The sequence below is a fragment of the Muntiacus reevesi genome, chromosome 21 (assembly GCF_963930625.1).
Source record: "Muntiacus reevesi chromosome 21, mMunRee1.1, whole genome shotgun sequence".
NCBI lineage: Eukaryota > Metazoa > Chordata > Mammalia > Artiodactyla > Cervidae > Muntiacus > Muntiacus reevesi.
In genome coordinates, this window is record NC_089269.1 from 27,610,476 (window position 1) to 27,633,573 (window position 23,098).

Consider the following 23,098-nt stretch of genomic DNA (forward strand, 5'->3'; position numbering starts at 1 on the left):
CAGCTGTTGACTGGGCTCGCCGATAGGCGGAGAAGCACTTTTCGGCTGGCCCTAATCCGGTCTCACACCCCAACTTCGCCGCCGCGCCGGCCCTCGCCGCGGCGCTCGGGCGCACAGTGTGGGGGCGCACGCCGGGCGGCTCGGAAAGATCGCGGAGGAAGGAAACCGCACAACTGCTCTTCTGATTCGGCTCTTTGTTGTTCGCTCTGGATGGTCCTTGGAAGTGGCCGAGCCGCCTCGAAAACCCTGGCGCCAGAGAAGGCAAACCCTGGAATCCTGAGTCTGCAAAGGGCTCTAAGATATTGACAAGCGTCCGGAACGGTGGACCAGTAATTGCCCTGAAAACTCCTGGCGGATTGACCCACGTTGCTTATATTAAGCCTTTGTGTGTAGTGTGTGTGGTGTGTGGCTTCATAAATTCGGGGACCTCATTTTTACCCCCTCCTCTTGGCATGAGACTGTATGCAGGATCCACCCGAGGACAATGATCGCGGAGCCTGCTCACTTTTACCTCTTTGGATTAATATGTCTCTGTTCAGGTAACCCCGCGTCGTCTTTCTTCACCCTTCATTCCGCCCTTGCACGCCTCTTCTCCACTTTCCCAGATCAACCCCGAGCTGAATTTTGGCGACCTCTGCCTCCTTCCAAGGCCAGAGGGGCCCGACCCCTGGCAGGAGTTTTAGACGAAAGGGTTCTTAGATGGTACTTTGTGCTGTCCTTATCCCCCCATCCCCCAAGACCCTCCAAGCCTCTTCGCAGACCTAGGCCTTTTGCCAAGTTCGAGGCACGCCCAGATCTCTCCGGGCAAACGCGCGTCTGAGCGCGGGGTGGAAGTGGCAGCGGGCGGTGGTGAGCTTGGGCCCCGAGGATGAGCCAGAGTCAGCCCGATCGCTCGGCCGCGTCCCTGGGGAAGGGAGCTGTGCGCCCCGGGAGCGGTAGCCCAGAAACCCGCCAGGATTCCTGAACCTGGTCGTGCTATTCGCCCCTCCTCTTCCGAGCAAACGGGTTATTAGTAGTTGTTTTATGTAACCAAAGTCTGTAATTAAATTCGATGCTGAAGAAACTTCAGGAAATAACTCCTTCTTACGGTAGGATATAAACTAGCCACTCTGGCTGGCTGAGTTTAGAAGGGAAACAGACAAGTTGCAAGTATCAGAAAGGGAACACTTAGTTGCCTGGGAATATTCATTGGCAAGGGAAAACCGAAGGCTAGGTTTAGGATTTGGGGGATTCATTAAATAGTATGGAAACTCTTCATATGAACCGTTGGAAGGATGCTGCAGTGGGGTACGTCTGACCTTAGAGGGTACACTGCATCTGCACTTACCAATAGTTTTCTGACACTCCCTAAGAAACTTTTAGTATGGGGGAACAGAGCCACGGCTCAACTTTTCTTTCTTTCTTTTTGGTAGATTCTGGTTTCAATCAAGGATCCGATTTCAGGCCTTAAAACACACCACACACACACTCACACTGCAACACACACACACACACACACACTGCACCTCAGGGAATTTTTTATAGGCCTGTACTGAGCTTCAAGTTGCATCAAGGCCTGTAGGTTAGAGTCACTCAGTTTCCATGATTATGAAACAGTTTTGAAAGGTTGATTTGAGATTTTTGTGGTCTATGGCCATAGTTTATATTTTAAAGAAGGATTTTACTTAAGGAGCTATGTAAAAGAAAAACGTAATCAGCCAAATGATAGCGAATAAACCCTTAAAATAGTTTCAGCCCACGAGATATGCTTTCTGACTAAAAGGAACCTTTGCAATGAAATGAAATGAGGAATTCATTAAATCGTTACTCCTTTGAAGAAAACAGAAAACTGAAGTTTTCATATATGTCACAGTGGAAGATGAATAGATGAAACCAACTCTTTGGGGCCACCTCTTCTTACTTCAGTTTCCCCTTTCTCTACTATAGTTTTTTTTCTTCTTCTCCTTCTTAGTCTCCAGGTCTGAATGATTGAAAAGTTCCCCACCCCCACGACCCGGTGAGGATGCAAATCAGAAACATTCGGATCTGATCTCTCTATTTGTCTGTCTTTGCTGCGTCTCCCCCTAGTTTAATTTACAGCTTCAGATACCTTTGAGGTTTTTGTTGATTCACCTTCTCAGTTAAAGTTTATTCACGTGTGTGAAGTGAAGTGTCAGTGTGATAAATGACTGGAGAGCCAGATTACTGAAGATAGGAGGATTAATGGTCATTAGTCACTGTTTGAGCTGAGTTTGTATATGTTGAGACATTTTATCATGGCTGTAGATTAAAGATAGGGTCACACTAATAGGGTATCACTGAAAGCTGGTCGCATCAGCGTGCAAATTCTCTGTCTTCACTTGGAGAAATATCTTGGAGTGTGTGTACTGTCCTCTCAGATGTCGTAATTGGATGAGTACCTAGTATCTGGGATTTGTAGTTTAACTAGATATAAATCATTTAGACCTGAAATGATTTCTGGCTTTGTTTTTCTAAGTTACTTTTCCGCTGAAGTCACTGATGAGTTTCATAAGTCTTAACTTTTCTAAGGGGTGTGGTTCTCTACTTTGTTGGCTGGGTCAGAGGTGTGTCCTTGTGAGATGCTCTCTCATATTTAACCTGAAACTGTCCTAGCTCTTCTGCTGACTTTAACTCCTGCTGTGTGTTTGAACTTGGGGAGGCCAAATTATTGGCCTGCTGAAGAGATTTCATGAGTGTGCTATTCTAAAGCCATCCTATTGATTTGAGTAAACCTTCACAGAACTCAGATAAGTAAGTCGAGTTGGGCGTGCTTGAGACACCTGGACTGGGAATGAATGAAGTTCTTGAAAGATCGTGTTTCATATCTTGCCTCAAGCCTAAGATCACAGTCTATCACTTGTTAATGGAGTGTATTTAAGGGAAATGTGGTGAGTTTAAATAAATCAAAGTGTACCGAGGGGCTAAGGTACCTTCAACAAGATTTAACCTGTAAAAGCATCTATTGGTTGTCAGTTCTTTTTTTCTTTTTTTTAACCTGGCTGCCAACTTAACAAAGTCCTATAGTTTTCTTCAAACAGATTATACACTTCATGTTGATGTCATACTTAACATCATATATTATATGTTTGCTTTTTGTAGCCTTTTATTACACTCATGCTATAATATATAACTTTTTATTCTAGGAAACTAAGATTTTGGAAAAAATAAGTATTTCTTTAGAAATGCTTTTTTATAGTGAGTTTCTTTAGTGTTTGTATACCTCATTTCTTTTCTATGGAGAGCTAGACTTTTGGTGAGGGGAGCAGATGGAATAGCACTGGAAAAAAAAAAAAGACCAACCTGTGTTATCTCTCAGGACCTGATTCTAAACATTGTTTCTTTCTTTATGGACTTCCTCTCCTCAACTCCATTTGCTAAAACCTGCTTTTAAGTGAAAAAAGTGATTGAATTTCAGTTCAGACTTATGATGAGGTCTGAACTTCCAATGAAGTGGAAATTCACTAGTGCTATCCTTCTGCTTTTTTGAGGGGTGGGGGCGAGTCTTTTCCCTTCATTATTGGGAGGGAAATGTTTTAGGAAAAGTTTCACTCCGTAAACCACTTATCTGGGTCTATGGTCTCTCTCTCTCTAACTGGAAGATTCTTTGGAAATTCTGGTAATTTCTTATTTTAAAATAAACTTGTTAGCTTTAAAATATACTTGCCTGAACACTGTGACATCTTTTAAAACATAATATTGCTAGATAATGGTCCCTCTAATACATGAGATAATTGCAATTAAAATGTCTCAGAACAGTAAGTTTATCTGAAATTTTCCTTTAGTCTTCACTGTGACAATTGAAATATTCTTGTGTGAGTTAGTGATACGAAATGCTAAACTTCAAACCTATAATCAGTTATTTGCTTGTTTATTTATTTTAATCGAGTAGGTATAACTTAAAATACTGGGCAAGAGGTATGAAATTGGCTGGGAAACTTAGAATAATAGCTTGTCAATGAAGATTGTAAATAGTTGAGTATGTATCATTTTCTGTGTTTATAAGAGATGCTAGAGTAATGCTCATGTTAATTTCTGGCTTTTGAAAACTGTTTAATTCTGAAAACAAAAATACAACTGTCTTGAATGCTTGATTTCTTATGGAAAAAATATAAGGAAGTCAAAATTTTACTCAAAAATTAGGCCTTATGTAATCTTAAATAAATTAAGAAATCTGTTAATAAAGGGGGAAAAAAAAACAGTAGAAGCAGAAGTCTAGAGAAGTACAGTAGAAGAACCAGATCCAGAATTAATCTATAATTAAGTTTTAAGCTATAGGAGGAAGAGGAATGGCAGTAGATAGAGCAGCCAAATCTGAGTGCACCCCTCTGACCACACGTAGGAAAAAAAGCAAATCTGAAAAGTGGACTCTTGAAAAATTGATGTCAAGGTATATGCTGTATATTTAACAACTGTATAAAGAGCTAGACATTTTTAAAAAACAGAGTAGTTTGGAAGATGGAATCTTTTGAAAACAAAGGAGTAGTCTAAATCGTTAATGAATTCGTATAATTTTTTTTTAAAGCTGCATTTAATAAGACTTTAGAATGTTGATTGCCTCATTTTATTTAGTGGAGTGAAAAGCTAAATAGTTACCTTCTGTATCACAATGTTTTTGCTTAGAGGAGACCAGTAAAGTGAAAGAAAGAAATAATGATAGTAAAAAAAACGAGATCATGTTCAAATTCTGGGGTACCCTAAGAAACTTTATGATGATGACTATTACTCTTGCTTTGAAGATATGACTATCATTTGTTGAACATTCACCATTATCTTATTTAATGCTTGTAAGAACCCTATGACGTACGTAGGTGCTATTGTTAGTAAAATATTGCTTTATCTGTGTTTTATAGTTGTGTTTTATAGGTACAACATCATAGAGATGTTAGGAGATACAGATGAGAGGGGATTTGAACCAAATTAATTCCAAAACCCTTAACCACTGTGCACTTTCCTAGTTGAAAGAGAGAAATGAAGGATTTAAAAGAAGAAAGATTATGGTTCAGTCATTGTTTAATTTTAAAGCACGTCCACCAAATCCACCTAAACAAGACTGTGGTTTGAACACTTGAGAATTTGGAAGGGAGGTTTTTCTTATCCTGCCTTTAAGTAAACGATCTTCAAATTTTTAGATCACCAGGCAAGACAATGATTCTTTACCTTCAGTCAACTCACATCCAGCCTTTATCATGTCTGCATTTTCTGGCATGCTTAAAAATAGAGATGGAACAGAAGTCAAACAATGACCTCTGGTGATGTGGAAATATACAATTCCAAGTTGTATTTTGAAAAATGAATGCCATCCTCATTCATGCACACTTGAGGAAAGATTTTGTTCTGAGTCCCAAGGCAAATAATTGGTGCTTATCAGGGAAGAGCCTGTGGAGAAGCAATCATTTCCCCTGGGGTTGTTTTTTCCTCTCTGGGTTGGGCATGGGCTGGTGGTCATTTAGTAGCAGATGAGCCTTCTGCTTGACTGCTGTTCACAGATGACTCACTTCATGGTTACTGATCATGGAAGGGTGTTGTGTGTTCGTACCTGGTTGATCAGCTGGTTGGAAACTGCTTATGCATAGCCAATAAAGTTGCCATCCTGTGGAGATCAAAGGCCACCTCCTTCCTTTCCAATTCTGGATTAGAATGGTTTCCTTTCCCCCATCTCCCTCTGCCTTCAGCCCTTTCCTTCAATCTTGCTGTTGAAGGAGAGGAGGAAAAAAGATTATCTGTAGTGTATGGGGAGATAGCTTTGATCCCCACCCCACTGCCTCTGTCTTCCTCTCTTCAGCCATCCAAAAGGCTATTTCTATTGCTAGAAGGTGTCCTGTTGCTTGCTTCATGGGGGAGCTCAATCTCCTTTTGCTTAAACCAAAACAGACTGCTACGAATTCCCTTACTTCTGTGATTTTCCTTGGCTTCCAAATGTCTTACAGCAATGTTGTTCCACATGTAAAACAATATTTTGAACAGCATGACTGTGCGTATCTTTCTGACTCCGTTCAGCGAGAGAAGTACCTTAACCACTTTGGTGTTCACAGCTGTCCATGGCTTAGAGCCAGGAAGGAATATCTGTTTATTTTCTTTAATTAACTTATTTTATTAAAGGAGGAGAGTGTATAGAAGGTAAACAATCGTAGACAAGGTTCTTGGATTGTGAGTTAGATGCTGAAAAGTCTACAGGCCTGATGTCTGTCACCTAGTTTGACAGGTAAATGAACCATTAAAAAGCACCACCAATGGATACGAGCAAATGTCAGCAGAGCAGTGTGGTTCTGCCTTAAGTGGGAATATATATTTTTGTATCCAGTGAGTGATTTATATGCAGCATATAGGAAGTAGTAATAATACAGTATAGTTCTGGGACCTATTTTTTTATTTTTTAATCACGTTAGTCTCCTGTTTTAGAAAATATTAGATATTTTTAAAGCAATTCCGGCAAGTAGTAGCTTGGTTACACTTTCTCAAAATGCCCTTGATTGGATTTCAGAAAGTGTCAAGTTCAAAGTATGGGTCACCTATGCCTGTGTTCAGCTTGTCTGTACATGCCCTGAAATCCAGGGACAGCTTATCCATAGTCAGCCTTGAAAGGAGCATGGAGTCTGGAACTTTCTCTCAGCTATTTGCAAGAGGTGTTAGTGGAAGAGAGTCAGGAGACCTGCCTTCCATGGGCCTTGGTTCTTGGTAAAAACGCAAAGAAAAATCTTGAGTTCTCACCTGCTGCCAGAGAGTTTATTGAAGATTAAGAGAGAACAGAGAAAACACCTTAAGAGAGAGGTGGGCCAAGGCCTAGGAAGGCAGCAGCCCAGAGCAGCCGAGGTGTAGAGCTTTTAATCCAGCTGGTCGTTGATTGACAGTCTTAATTGACAGCTGCAGGTTTTATATCCAGAGGCTGTGATGTGCATGTCCTTCCTGTAGTTCAGCCTATTATAATTAGATATATGTATTCATAGCATATTTATAAACATTTAAGGAGCCCAATGAAACAAAGGTTATCTAAGGACATGATAACCAGCGTGAGGCGTGCGTGAGCATCAGGATGGGGCACAAATCCTTCCAGTTGGCCAGTGGGGGATTCTTTTCCGGTCCCCTGACCATTTTAGAGTACCGATGGTGTGTCTGGGGCAGCGTTGGTTAATAGCTTGGTGGGATTAGCTGGCTATTGGGCATGGCAGCTGGCTGGGATGCCTCTAGTGGCTCATGGCTAACTTTCTGTCTGAGAGGTTCTGCTGCTAAACAATGTAAGAGACCAAGTCTGTATCCCCGAAACACTGTGGATTCTTCTTTTTATTTTATTATTTTCGACTATGCCATACAGCTTGTGGAAACTTAATTCCCTGACTCGGTATTGAGCCCAGGCCCTTGGCAGTGAAAACGCAAGGGTCCTAACCATGGGACTGACAGGGAATTCTCTGTGAATTATTCTTTTAATGTGAGGAAAAGTATTTTTGAAGTCATAAAATCATTACATATGACCTTTTAGTAGTTTAAAAATCATTTAAGGCATATGTTATCTCTCTTTTGATTTAACTTAAAATTTCAATGAAAATAATAAGAGATATGCTTCTATGACCATCAGGTTCTTTGTAGCGTGTTATGTATGGTCATAATTTATGCACCATTATAGAAAAAAATGTCAGCTTGGTAAACTCATTCCTGGTTGTTAGCAGAAGAGGAGACAGAGGCCGGTTTTTATTTTCTCTCCGCCCATGTGACCGAGGGCCTTTTCTGTCATTAGCAACCCCTGGTAGAATTTGAAAAGAAAATGTGGCCAGTGAGTGAGTGAATCAGGCTACATTTGTCTGTTTCAAGATTATTTGGCATCAGATGGTGCGAATGAGGTACTTTCTCAATTTAATCTCCAAACTTCAATAACATGCATACTCTGTTTTCTGTTTTAGCATCTGATTGTTTTCTTCCCCTAACAACATATTAGGTTTTAGCTTGGTTAAAAGTGTCTGCCTTCAATTCCTTTCCTATATAAAGGAAATAGAAAATGTATCCTTTTTAGTCTTACTGATCTAAAGCTGATTTTGTTTACTCAGGCTTGACTTAAAAGGCAGTCTTCTATTACTGGGAAACTTCACTAAAATGGTGTTTGTTCATGTATCAAAGTGTTAAAACGCATTTGTAAGTGTTAACTGCACACCTCTGGGTAACCTTAAACTACTTCAGTTGCCTGGATTGGGAAGTAATTTCAGTATTTCCAGACCATTCAATTAGCAAGTTGTCTGACTAAAGTAAACTGGCTTGTTCAGCCTGTGAGAGATAGACTCATCTGTTTTTCACCCTCATATTTGAAAAGAAGTGAACATTTCCTTAGCAATCTGGTGTTAAGTTTGGAATTGGAATTTGCTTAAATTAATGAACTTAGTATATTGCCAAAACCTAAAGATGTAGAAAGAAAATGGGAGATGGGCAGAAGCTTGGATACTGCACAGAGAGGAGGGGCACTTCACTGATAAGATTGTTGCTTTTCATCAGCTAATAATTTGGAATTAATAGATGCATCATGAAGGCAACTATTATTTAGATTAAGTATGTCCCAAGAGGAGCACTGCATTATTTGATCTTTTTTTCTTGCTAAGCATCATCCCAGGAACTCATTCTTTCCTAGGACCCCATATTCAAAATTACCCTTTCACCATTTTGCATTTGGTATACTGAACAAAGTCCTTTAATAACTGTACATGATTATTAAATATATTATTATCAGTTCAGTTCAGTCGCTCAGTCATGTCTGACTCTTTGCGACCACATGAACCACAGCATGCCAGGCCTCCCTGTCTATCACCAACTCCCGGAGTCCACCCAAACCCATGTCCATTGAGTCGGTGATGCCATCCAACCATCTCATCCTCTGTCGTCCCCTTCTCCTCCTGCCCTCAATCTTTCCCAGCATCAGGGTCTTTTCAAATGAGTCAGCTCTTCACATCCGGTGGCCAAAGTATTGGAGTTTCAGCTTCAATATCAGTCCTTCCAATGAACACCCAGGACTGATGTCCTTTAGGATGGACTGGAGTCTCCTTGCAGTCCAAGGGACTCTCGAGTCTTCTCTAACACCACAGTTCAAAAGCATCAATTCTTCGGCGCTCAGCTTTCTTTACAGTCCAACTCTCACATCCGTACATGACCACTGGCAAAACCGTAGCCTTGACTAGATGGACCTTGTTGACAAAGTAATGTCTCTGCTTTCTAATATGCTGTCTAGGCTGGTCATAACTTTCTTTCCAAGGAGCAAACATCTTTTAATTTCATGGCTGCAATCAGCATCTGTGTGATTTTGGAGCCCCCCAAAATAAAGTCAGCCACTGTGTCCACTGTTTCCCCATCTATTTGCCATGAAGTGATGGGACCAGATGCCATGATCTTAGTTTTCTGAATGTTGAGCTTTAAGCCAACTTTTTCACTCTCCTCTTTCACTTTCATCAAGAGTTTCTTTAGTTCTTCACTTTCTGCCATAAGGGTGGTGTCATCTGCATATATGTTTAAACATAGCCTGATAATGAAAAAATAATTAAATGATGAGGTATGGATCTAATTATGTATACTGAATCTGAAGGCTAGGAATCAATATCTCTAATAATAATTATTATAAGGTCTAAACATACAACGTTATGGGCTGGCCCAGTGCTCCCACATCTTATTTGATTCCACATTAAGAATGAAGGCATGGCCGTTATCCCTGCCTATCAGTATGGAAAAATGAGGCTCAGAAAAGTTAACTTCCTTGCCTGGTCGGTCACCTAGTGTGGTGGAATCAGAATTTGAAACCAGTCTGATCCCAGAATTTGGGGTCTTTACCATTATACACACTACACTGTTCCCTTATAGGAAAATGACTGTAGATCAAACAGTATAAAATGTGTATATATAACAAGGCTAGCATCTTAGCTTTTTATGTGAGGGAAATTGCTTGTGCTGCCAGGCTGTTTTAGTTCCCTTTTAGATGATGGATTTTTCTGGTATATTTGATTGTCTGTTCCCCTCTTCTGCTTGTCACACGATAAGTAACAAAAAAGAATGCAACCCTGATAATATACATGATTGATAACAGAAATATAGGTGCAGCCCCGTAACATGATCTGGTAGGATTCGGTGTGTTCAGTTTGTGGAGTAAGTTTGAGATATTAATAGTGAAAGCCAAGCAGGGCTTCCTGATGGCTCACTGGTAAAGAATTGCTTGTAGTGCAGGAGACTTGGTTCGATCTTGGGTCGGGAAGATCCCCTGGAGAAGGAAACGGCAACCCACTCCAGTACTCTTGCCTGGGAAATCCCATGGACAGAGGAGCCTGATGGGCTCAAATCCATGGGATTGCAAAAGAGTGTTTTTTTGAGTTTGAAAATAGCATAATTAGTACTATGATATATAAAATATGTTAGGCAACAGCTTGGTGAGAATCTGTGATTCAGTTCAGTTCAGTCGCTCAGTCATGTACGACTCTTTGCAACCCCATGAACTGCAGCACGCTAAGCCTCTCTGTCCGTCACAAACTCCTGGAGTCCACCCAAACCCATGTCCATTGAGTCGATGATGCCATCCAACCATCTCACCTTCTGTTGTCCCCGTCTCCTCCTGCCTTCAATCTTTCCCAGCATCAGGGTCTTTTCCAATGAGTCAGCTCTTCTCATCAGGTGGCCACAGTACTGGAGTTTCAGCTTCAGCATCAGTCCTTCCAATGAACACCCAGGACCGATCTCCTTTAGGATGGGCTGGTTGGATCTCCTCACAGTCCAAGGGACTCTCAAGAGTCTCCTCTAATACCACAGTTCAAAGGCATCAATTCCTCTGCACTCAGCTTTCTCTATAGTCCAACTCTCACATCCATACATGACTACTGGAAAAACCATAGCCTTGACTAGAGGGACCTTTGTTGACAAAGTAATGTCTCTGCTTTTTAATATGTTGTGTAGTTTGGTCATAATTTTTTTTCCAAGGAATAGGTGTGTTTTAATTTCATGGCTAGCATCATCATCTGAAGTGATTTTGAAGTGCAAGAAAATGAAGTCTCTCACTGTTTTCCTTGTTTCCCCATCTATTTGCCATGAAATGATGGGACCAGATGCCATGATCTTAGTTTTCTGAATGTTGAGCTTTAAGCCAAGTTTTTCACTCTCCTCTTTCACTTTCATCAAGAGGGTCCTTAGTTCTTCTTCGCTTTCTGCCGTAAGGGTGGTGTCATCTACATATCTGAGGTTATCGATATTTCTCCCGGCAGTCTTGATTCCAGCTTGTGCTTCCTCCAGCCCAGCATTTCTCATGATGTACTCTGCATATAAGTTAAATAAGCAGGGTGACAATATACAACCTTGACATACTCCTTTTCTTATTTGGAACCAGTCTGTTGTTCCATGTCCAGTTCTAACTGTTGCTTCCTGACCTGCATACAGGTTTCTCAAGAGGTGGGTCAGGTGGTCTGGTATTCCCATCTCTTTCAGAATTTTCCACAGTTTATTGTGATCCACACAGTCAAAGGCTTTGGCATAGTCAATAAAGCAGAAATAGATGTTTTTCTGGAACTCTCTTGTGTTTTTGATGATCCAGTGGATGTTGACAATTTGATCTCTGATTCCTCTGTCTTTTCTAAAACCAGATGTAATATCTGAGAGTTCACAGTTCACGTGTTGCTGAAGCCTGACTTGGAGAGTTTTGAGCATTACTTTAATAGCCTGTGGGATGAGTGCAATTGTGCGGTAGTTTGAGCATTCTTTGGCATTGCCTTTCTTTGGGATTGGAATGAAAACTGGCCTTTTCCAGTCCTGTGCCCACTGCTGAGTTTTCCAAATTTGCTGACATACGGAGTGCAGCACTTTCACAGCATCATCTTTAGGATTTGGAATAACTCAACTGAAATTCCATCACCTCCACTAGCTTTGTTTGTGGTGATGCTTCCTAAGGCCCACTTGACTTCACATTCCACAATGTCTGGCTCTAGGTAAGTGATCATACCATCGTGATTATCTGGGTCATGAAGGTTTTTTTGTACACTTTTCTGTGTATTCTTGCCACCTCTTCTTAACATCTTCTGCTTCTGTTAGGTCCATACCATTTCTGTCCTTTATTGTGCCCATCGTTGCATGATATATTCCCTTGGTATCTTTAATTTTCTTGAAGAGATCTCTAGTCTTTCCCATTCTATTATTTTCCTCTATTTCTTTGCCATGATCGCTGAGGAAGGCTTTCTTATCTCTTCTTGCTATTCTTTGGAACTCCGCATTCAAGTGGGTATATCTTTCCTTTTCTCCTTTGCTTTTTGCTTCTCTTCTTTTCTCAGCTATTTGTAATGTCTCCTCAGAGAGCCATTTTGCTTTTTTGCATTTCTTTTTCTTGGTGATGGTATTAATTCCTGTCTCCTGTACAATGTCACGAACCTCCGTCCATAGTTCATCAGGCACTCTATCAGATCTGGTCCCTTAAATCTATTTCTAACTTCCACTGTATAATCATAAGGGATTTGATTTAGGTCATACCTGAGTAGTCTAGTGGTTTTCCCTACTTTCTTCAATTTAAGTCTGAATTTGGCAATAAGGAGTTCATGATCTGAGCCATAGTCAGCTCCCGATCTTGTTTTTGCTGACTGTATAGAGCTTCTCCATCTTTGGCTGCAAAGAACATAATTAGTCTGATTTCGGTGTTGACCATCTGGTGATGTCCATGTGTAGAGTCTTCTCTTGTGTTGTTGGAAGAGGGTGTTTGCTATGACCAGTGCATTCTCTTGGCAAAACTCTGTTAGCCTTTTCCCTGCTTCATCCTGTACTCTAAGGCCAAATTTGCCTGTTACTCTGGGTGTTTCTTGACTTCCTACTTTTGCATTCCAGTCCCCTGTAATGAAAAGGACATCTTTTTTTTTTTTTTTTTTTTTTTTTGGGGTGTTACTATCCCTTTAAAGTTGCATCCTCAGATGACAAGTTGTTTAGAAAACAGACATTGTAATGTTGGTAAGCACGATCCCTGTACTGTAATCAACACTCAGAAGTAATACAGGTGTCTTTAAAAAAAAATGTTACTCTTTTGCTCTTCTTACCCCTTTGAATAGATATGTCTCTTAAAGATTGTTCTGTAATTTCTTAGATGTGGTTTTCTCTACTAAACTCAGTAATCTTTCGAAGTTATTTCGAAATGTGTAGGTGGAATGTTACGTTTCTGTTCGCATCTCTATGTCCATAGGTTTATGACTTTTGTTGTTGTTCAGTCGCTAAGTCGTGTCCGACTTTTTGCAGCCAGGCCTATGTCCATGGGGTTCTCCAGGCAACAATACCGGAATACATAGGTTTATATGAAAATGAGCATTTTCCCCAGTTTCCTACCCTTTACCGATAATCAAAATGGTATCATATCTAAAACTCTCTATTATATGAGACCCGGGGTCACAACGTTAAAGTTTTTATTCTGTCAAAATCTACTTGATAATAAGTGTGAAAAGTGAAGTGAAGTCGCTCAGTCGTGTCTGACTCTTTGCGACCCCTTGGACTGTAGCCTACCATGCTCCTCCATCCAAGGGATTTTCCAGGCAAGAGCACTGGAGTTGGTTGCCATTTCCTTCTCCAAATAATAAATGTATTTCCATGCATTTATTTTTTTTGCAGCCTAACATTCATTTGCATTTGATAATGCTATATTAATTATTAATGGGGCTTAATAACATTATTTATTCCTTAGTAAATGACATTCAATCTTGATTTTCTTGATTAGATAAATCAAGATTATTAATCTTGATAATAATGAAAAATTATTGTTAACCAACTGTCTTCTTTGTTGCTATTAGAGACTTTAAAGCAGGTTTCAGACATACCTGATAATGTATAGCTTTTAACCCTACATTCAGGTTGTGTACATATAGACAGGAAAATGAATGTTGAATCACAGGAGTGAATTGTTGGCAGTCTATGAATGAAAGATGTTTTCATATGACGGGAGAAGGGAGAATTTCATTTGGGAACTGATAGATCGAGGGGATTTACTTAGTCAGCAAACGCTCTCTGAAATAAGTAGCTTGCCAAAGAGTGTTGAAAGACAGAATAGAATGTTTTGTTGAGCAAAGTGAAGTATTAGAAAGGTGCATCCAGGAGTGGTGATCTGAAAAAATGATATAACTGTTTGAAGAGATGGGTTTTACAGTTAGTTGTTATGGAATTTCATTTATGACCCTATAATATTTTAGAGGACATTAATAATAGCATTCAGTCTTTCATTCATTTAATCAATCCTACCAGGTAACAAATTATTGAAAAAAAATCTCATTCCTTGCACTTACGGAATTTATGCTAAATGGTTGATTGCCCAATAGGTAATTTAATACATGAGTGCCTTGTGAGCCTATGTTTGGACCATAAAGAGCTTCTGCCAAGTGGAGAAGAGGTGATTAAAAAAAATTAAATTTGATAACCGTAATTCTTAGAAACTAATATAGTTACTTCTTAGTATATTCTTTGAGGGTATGTATGCATAGCAGTATACAGATACATACATTTAAATATAATGATAGATGTTTTATTTTTCTTTACCTATCAGAGAATCATTTGGACAGTATCTTAGAACAGCTTTATTTCTATGCTTCAACTTTCTCTGCAGTATCCTAACAACTATTCTTTATCCTACCCTCATTACTTTCTATGACAGGAATTATCTCCTCATATCATAGAAGATTCCATTTATAATTTTTGTGTAAATTTGCTCATTAATTAGGCTAAAATTCAACTCTATTTCCTATTCTACTAGACTCTGTTTTACCCTCCAAACTACCCATGGTAAATTCAGTCCAGTTTCTACATGAAACTGTTCCCATTTTGAAGATAGTTAAACTCTTTTTAAATTTTCTGTTCTCCATACACAAGATATCCATTTTCTTCCAACTCTCTTTTTTTTCATAAAGAGTCATTTCACTTGGTTGTGTTATTTTGTTGTTATTGTTTTTAATGTATATTTTGTCAGTGTCCTGAAGTGTGACATGGATTTTGAGGATCCTGTTTTATTTTTTAGTGAAAATGTAGATAACTTTTAACTTCTTCCTAGTGTTCAAATAAAGATTTCATTTAAAAGCTCTGTCAGTAGTTAGCAATATAATGCTTTTCTGGATTAGGAGATTTAAAATATATTAATAAGCTAGATGCTTATCTTCCCATCTTCATTTACCACTGAACCGTCTTCACACTGCCCTTCCTGGTCTGACGTCATGATTGTTGGCAAGGAAGATAAGAAAACATTCAATTTGTGAGATTCTGTTTTTCTTTTCTGATAATATTTTATAATGGTTGAAAACATATGCCGTACGGGGCCTATGAGAGCAAGGCCCCGTATCAGGTCTAAGGGATGGCTGACTGGGTGTTGCCATGGGCATGTGTGGACTAGTGTACAGACCCTCTCAGAGTTTTCAAGAAGAGGCAAAAATCTATGTTTTAAAGTAAAATCTCCCAGCTGACAAATGGGGACACTTAAGTCCAAATAATAATAATAATAATAATAATAATAACAACAATAATATGTCATCACAGCAACTGTGGCCAACAGATCATCATTTTGTATTTATAATTTTACATCATCCATCTCATATAGAACTGACTTATCTGTTGCTGTTTATTCCTACTCTAAAAACATCAGTATCCCCTCACTCTCTGTTATCTTCAGCATTTTAGAAGCTTTTACTTTTCTGGTGTTTGGTCATCCTTACTGTATTGTTGCTAACTAAATAGTTAGATAATGGCTTATTTATTTAACCAAAAGCTTCTGCCTTTATTGGGAGTTATTTACATTTTACAAACGGTATTTGTTAAACCAGGCGAAGTGATCAGTTTGACTGTTTATGTTTATTCTTTTGTCCTAAAGCTAACAAACAAAGAAAACAAAACCACAAGTCCTTTGATGAGCTAAGAGCCTCTGATGAACTTGAATAAATAAATTTATTCTTGAATAAGAAGGGAAATTATCAACAGAGACCATCTAAAAGTTTACTGATACTATTAAGAGACATACCACTGTGTTGCATATGAATTACAGGTTGAGAACGACTATTAAGGAAATCTGAAGAAATAGAAGTAAAATTGGGGCTAAGGCTGAATTGTAAAGAAGCCTTTACCTTCTTCATGTATTTGTTGTAGGATCATTTCTAAAACCTAGTTTCTCATATTTGTTTTATCATTTGTTTTATAGATCATTAGCTGTTTGACAGAAATATTATCAGGAGAGCCGCTTAATCTAAAGGGTCAGTAATCATTGCCAATTGAATATTAACGAGAAATTATTTCTGAGATGCTTTATTTTCATTTCTCGTTAATATATATCGTGTAAATTAAATAATATTTTTCACTGACAAATTATTTCTGAGATGCTTTATTTTCATTTGTCGGTGGAAAATATTATTTAATTTACACGATATTGATTTATGCACAGCTTTTAAAAGCATATCTAGCATTTCTGTGAGGAAGCTTTGTGCATAATTCATATGTATCTCTAAAATGACATTTGGAGGATTTCTTTAGGTAACATAGAAATGAGATAATTTGCTCAGGTGTCCAAGCTATACTACAAAGCTAAGTACATATGGAGAAACTTCTATTAACTTAAAAAAAAAGCCCACCAAAACCCAAACTGGTCATTTCTTACCAAATCTAAGTAAAATATTCCACTCTGGAGAATTTTCTTGTCTTCATTATGTTTCACTGTAAAGTGGGCAGAATTTCTTTTTTGTCTTCCAACAACTCATACTGCTGGGAAAATATGGCAGAGTCCCATTGGGGGTCATTAAGAGCATTACTCATGTTAGACATCTATCACGGGCAGCCCTCCTCATGCTAAATTCTAGAGCCACGGCTTGCGAATAATATGAGATGCTCACAGGCACGAGGCAGGGAATAATGCTGGAGTGGAAGAAGGTCAAGCCACGGGCAGGGGAAGAGGTCAGAAGCAGTAATGTGCCCTGAGCAATGAGAGCTGATTCATCTGAAGCTGGAAACCGTCACCAGATTTCATTGTCCACAGGAGGCATGTTTAAAGATGAGCATCATTTGATGCTCTGAGAAAATAGTTTGCTAATAATAATGGATTCTCATCATTTCCGTGTGTATTTGGAAATATTTCTCTAGTTGAGAACTGCAGCCTTTAAGAAAATATAGTGAAAACCTATTGGCTAATTTGCCTAAGTCTTGTTGATTTCTATTGTCCGTTTCTTGTCCCTATTCTTTCCATATAAACACTTCCTTTTCTGTGAGTCACAGAAATGTTATGTGTAATTTATTTTCTTGTGAGAGAATACCTTGTCTTTGGATGTATTGGTCTTACTGATTTGATTATATTGATTGCACACCTGCCTAATTAGGGTTCCTTGCCTATGAACCAAACTTCAGCCTCTTCTTCCTCTGACTCTTCTAATGCTGTTTCTCCGGTTGGGAATGCTCTGTCTAGATCTGTTTCTTTTCCTCCTTTACCTCCCTTTTCCCCCATCCCACCTGCTGTTTGGCCTAATGAATAAATTAGGTGTCTGTTTCTCCAGAAGCAACCCTTTGCCACCCCTTCCACCCATCCAGTGTAGATTTGATGTACTCCTTTTGTGTTTCCCTGGGGTCTTCCCCCATGGTTCATGGGGGAACCCCCTGGTTCATGCCTGCAATGCAGGAGACCAGGGTTCAATTCTTGGGTTGGGAAGATCTCCTGGAGAAGGGATTGGCAACCCAATCCAGTATTCTTCCCCGGAGAATTCCAGGGGACAGAGGAGTCTGGTGGGCTACAGTCCATGGGGTCACAAAGAGTCAGACAGGACTGAAGCTACTTAGCATGCATGCATGCATTATGTTTCCCTCGCACTCTGCAAAACCGTGACCTTACCCATCATCATGTTGTGTTTCATTTACTTATCTAGGTTTCCTTTCAAACTATGAGGGTCTGTATCTACTTAAGTATTACAACTAACACATTCAGTGAATTAATTGATTCAGTACAAGAATTTATTTGCTTCCACAGGGGTTATAAAAGGAATGAATACTCCCTCTTGTTTTTAGATAAAATTTCATTCTTTTAGAAACAGAGATGTGAGTAATTGGAAAGAGGAAAAACCTAAATTGCCATATTAGTAAGTAATTTATAAATGGGAGCTCTCAGTAGTTTTTACTATTTACTGGATCCTACTAAGTGGATTGGACAGAATTTTGTATTCTGCCTTAATGTGGAGTTTGTAGGTTTTGCTATGATTTTTCTAGAGACTAACTGTAGTTAAGTGAGGGAAGCAAACATGACTTGGGCTTAGACTTGATTGTCGCTGACTTTAAATCTGTTACTAAGTAGCTTTTCACCATGCCCTGAATGAATTACAGGTGAATTTCTTCACCTGTAAAGTGCTGGAATTGAAACTGATATTTAAGTCACTTCCGGGGTTTAAATTCTGTAATTTTTAACCTCAGAACAGCATTGTGAGCTAGATTATTTATCCCTGAGTTTTTCATCAGTGTATCTTTCAGTGGAGTGTAGTGATTGTAAGGGAGTGAGCTTCAGAGTTAAAATGGTACAGAGGTTTGAAATCTGGTCTCATTGCTCCCCAGTCAAGTCACTATAATAGCTCATCTCACTTTTCTGTTTTCTTAATCAGTAAAATGGGAACAATAGGGTTGCTGTGAAGGTTAAGTAAGTGTTTAAAACAGTGTTTGACATGTTCTCAGGTTTAAGTATGAATAGTGTTGTTTTTATTATTATTTCGTTGATTGGTCCTCTTTATCAAGATTTTTTTTAAGGGGTACTGGTTTATGATTGTTGCTTGGTATAGACCCTGATTTACAAACCCGAAACAAAAATTATCCCTACAGAGACATCCTTCCAAACTTTAAGATCCCTTACCAGCAGTTTAAAAGAACAACAAATGCAAGTAGAAGAAGGGTCGGTATTCTTAAGAGAAAACTCAGGGTTAATTTGACAGGTTGGAGACAGATTTCTGGGCAGATTGCCATGCCAATGTGATAGCCATTTCTATCCGAGTAAAGCAAAATATATTATTGTTTAGTCTGTACAAAAATGCCAACAATTAGAGGTTGTATCAAGTTGCTTTCCCCTCCCCAATTTAAAAAAAATGTTAATGCCTCTAAGAGGATTAAGAGATTTGCAATTTACTGTGAATTATTTTAATCAGATTAAAGGTCCTCTTTTACTTGGAGTTCAGCTCTTCAGCACTTGGGGAATGAAGTTTTCCCTTGGAGGGTGGGATGACAGACACTGGGAAGTATCAGGGGTGGAGAGGGGTGAGGCCGTTTTGGACCCCGAGTCATACTTGGGGGGCCAGGCTGGGGGAAGTGAAAGGTGAAGTCGGGGGCCAGGAGAGTAGTAGAAGAGTACCAGTAACAGACTTCCCATGGTAAAAATGTTCTTCGAATCCAACCCCCTTCTGAACTGCTAAGTCCTTCCTTCAAGAAGCAAAAAGCCAAATTAGAAGCATTAATGCTGTGGTACAAAGACCTGCTTTTCAGATGAGTCTTGGACATAAATTTGGGAAATTGTGTCATTTTTAGAATAATTATGTGGGTAAGATTTCAGCCTCTTGAGTAATTCATTCAGTTAATAAATAATGACATCACATTCAGTTAATAAATAATGACATCACATTCTGTCTGTCTGTCTGTGCTCTCATCTTGGCGCTACCACTAGCTGCTTTTGAAAATACCCAGGATTTGTTTTAATCAGGTATGGCAAGACATGCAGACACAGAAATGAGTGTCGTGAGGTTTCTACTTAGCAATCCAAGAAACGGGAGGTACAGGCTTCCATGCAGGGACTGCTACCTGGAGAAGCTCCAGGGTTGGTTGAGAGGCTGAAGGAAGAAGGAGAGAACTTGGGCAAAAGGCTTTATTGTGGTTTTCATGGGGAAGAACTAGGAAGGCACAGCTTGAGAGCTGAGAAGATTTAGGATTGAATAGTTTCAATGACTTCGTCAGGTTGTCAGCCACAGGGAAGGTCTCTAGTTAGGGACATGACCTTGGATGATTAGAGCAGAAGGGCCAGCTGGACTAGGTGGTTCAGTGTGTGGACTCTGGGTTGGTTGCTTTATATTTGAAGAGTATGCCCTTCCGTGAGGGCTTGCTATCTCTAGAAAGTGACTAGCAGTCATCTTTCCCAGTCAGCAGGGCCCCAGATGCTTCAAAACAAAAATAAGAGCTTCAAAACAAAAAATAAGAAAATAGAGGTAATATACTAGTGAACCATGTAAACTTGGTTATGTTACTTAAGTTTTCTAAGCCTGAGAGTCCTCATCTGATAGTATCTTGAAGAATTTTGAGATTAAATGGAAAGAGGCATTATTTTCCTCATAAGAAATATTTAATAAGTAATAGAAGTACAAAGTCCAAAATAGGTAATATATAAATGAACCACTGCTAAGTTTCTGAGACCCAGTGTGTGTGTGTGTGTGTGCTTAATAAGATAAAATACCATGTCTGTTGATGAGACAAGTCATAAATTATGGTACTTACTTATTCAATAAAGATATCAGGCTCACAATAGATCAAATTTATATATAGAACTTTTACCTCCAAACCATAGCACACATAAATTGTATAAATATTAGCTCATTGTATCTTTCCATATGAATGTATTTTCTGGGAAAGCTGCAAAATATTAGAATAGTGGTATTTAATGCTAATTAAGTATGAGTTAATAGTACTAACATCAGAAGAACTTTGAAGAGAATGGGGAGAGTTGTAGAGAGTTGTGGGAGGTTTCATGGCCAAAGGAGCCAGCTGTCTATTTTGTGATGTTGCTCTTGGTTGCAGCATGGCGCATCCCCCTTTATATTGCTGTATTTCATCCTGGTCCAGTATTCCCAATATGCTTGTCACGGCTGCTTACTTGACATGTGCTCACAGTCACTTTCTCAGGAAGCTGCTTTTCCTTCTTTACTCACCGACCCTCTTAAAGGCATTGTGGTCTCTTATTTAAAGCACTGTATTAGCATCAGTATTAATTAGCTTCCATGGATATTTAAATTCAGCTTTTTTACAAGAGCCTCACATCTCTGTGAGGGATGATGCATGACTGTATTACAGAATTAAGGACCCCAAGTAGTTGCCATTGGAGAAGGAAATGGCAACTCACTCCAGTATTCTTGCCTGGAGAGTCCCATGGACCGAGGAGTCTGGTGGGCTGCAGTCCATGAGGTCACAAAGAGTCAGACTTGACTGAAGCGACTTAGCACAGTAGTTGCTCTGGGCTTCCCTGGCGGCTCAGTGGTAAGGAATCCACCTGCCAGTGCGGGAGATGAGGGTTCGATCCCTGGGTTGGGAGGATCCCCTGGAGAAGCGAATGGCAAGCCCCTTCATTATCCTTGCCTGGAGCATCCCATGGACAGAGGCGCTGCAGTCCATGAGGTCATAAAAGAGTTGGACATGACTTAGTGACTAAGCAAACAGCAACAAGAAATAGTTGCTACACACTTCGCACATAGTAGGTCATCAGTAAGCTTTTGTCTAATGGACAAAGACTGAACTGACATTTTAGCATTCTTAAAAAAAAAAGAGTATCTAATGAAAAAATAGTAAATCCTTCCATAAATGAAAGATAAATAAGGCTATGTTATGTGATATTTTAGCTGTCCTTTATGTTAATTATTTTTTCCATAAATGGAATACTAAAGAGCTCACAATATTTGGGTTTACCTTCAGTTGTGCTAAGAAGAGAGATTTAAATGTTTGTTTCTTTTAAGAATCTATAGTGATGAGCTCTATATTTGAGGTTGTAAAGAAACATCTAGAGAATTCAAGAACCTCAAGATACTAAAAAAGTAAAATTTAAAAACCGATGCATTACTGAAACTCATTCATAAATAGGTGGACATAAAAGATACAGTGCAATTTTCTCTTATTCCTGAGTACGTGCCATTTAAAATAATGATTCCTGGAAAAGGTGAGAGACTTCTAAGCACTGGTAATCTGAAGATGGATTTAGTTACGGTCCCTACACATGAAGTTCACATTGTCTGATAATTGAGGGAGCTGTGTGATAAACGAGAATATGGTGAAAAAAATACATATGTTGTACTAGAAATGCAAGAAGGGAAAATATACTTCCAACTAGATCAGGAGTACAGAATAATTGAAGTAAGTATTGAAGAATATCCTTTTTTCTGTTTATTTACGCCTCCCACTAAGCAGAAGAAACACGTATGTGTTAGCCAAAGCAAGATAAATTGTGTTGAGTGCTGGGGAAACAGGAATTAGTTTGGAATTAATTACAGATCAAGTGCTGGTAAGGCAAACTTGTGGCCAGAATATGAAGATTATCTTATTCCATGCTAAGTAGACTGAATTTCATTATGTGGCAGAGGAAAGGTTTTTAGGAAAAGACCTGCTGTCTTGGGTGGGGTAGAAAGATCTCCCAACCAGTGGCATGGCCGGTGGATTGAACAGGCAGAATACTATAGACCATGAGAAGACTTAACGTGAAAGTGAAAGTCACTCAGTTATGTCTGACTCTTTGAGACCCCATGAACTCTTTGAGTCCATGGAATTCTCCAGGCCAGAATACTGGAGTGCCATCCCTTCTCCAGGGGATCTTCCCAACCGAGGGATTGAACCCAGGTCTCCTGCATTGCAGGCAGATTCTTCACCAGAACCACCAGGGAAGCCCTGAGAAGACTTGAAAGGCTCTTAAAATAAAAGGGAGAGATGATGCGTAAACACAGTATTGATGGAAATGAAGCAAATGGGAAAGGTATAGAGCTTTTGGGTAGTGGAATGAATAAACTGAATTGATAGAATATATGCAAGATGAAGGTATTTCATGTGACTCTTAGAAGACTTCCGGGGCTAGGATTTCAGTAATAAGCAAGAACAGTTTGTTCAGAGGAACAAACTATGATTTGTACCTTGGTAGATTGAGCTTATGATGCCAATGAGTTGTCTACTGGAGCATTTTACAATGCCTAAAATGCCAAAAAAAAAAAAAAATCCATCTAGATTTGAAGGGAATCTTTAACTTAGAGATGCAGCTTTGGGAGAAACCTTGGTGTACATGGTAAGAGAAGATTCTTCTGTGAGAGGCTAGAGGGTTAGGAGAGAATCAGAGAGAAGAACCTAAAATAAAGAGTTCCTCCTGCCTACTTTGTTATTATTATTTAGATTACAATAATGTGAACTTGTA

At 39.2% G+C, this 23,098-nt stretch overlaps 1 protein-coding gene across 1 annotated transcript in view; it reads left to right on the forward strand.

Moving 5' to 3' along the window:
* The first annotated feature begins 204 nt into the window (after positions 1–204).
* Positions 205–23,098, forward strand: part of ROBO1 (roundabout guidance receptor 1) — a 444,051-nt gene continuing 421,157 nt past the window's right edge. The window contains exon 1 of the mRNA XM_065913546.1: positions 205–539. Coding sequence (XP_065769618.1) covers positions 485–539 — 55 coding nt within the window. The 5' untranslated portion in view covers positions 205–484. The remainder of the gene's footprint in view (positions 540–23,098) is intronic.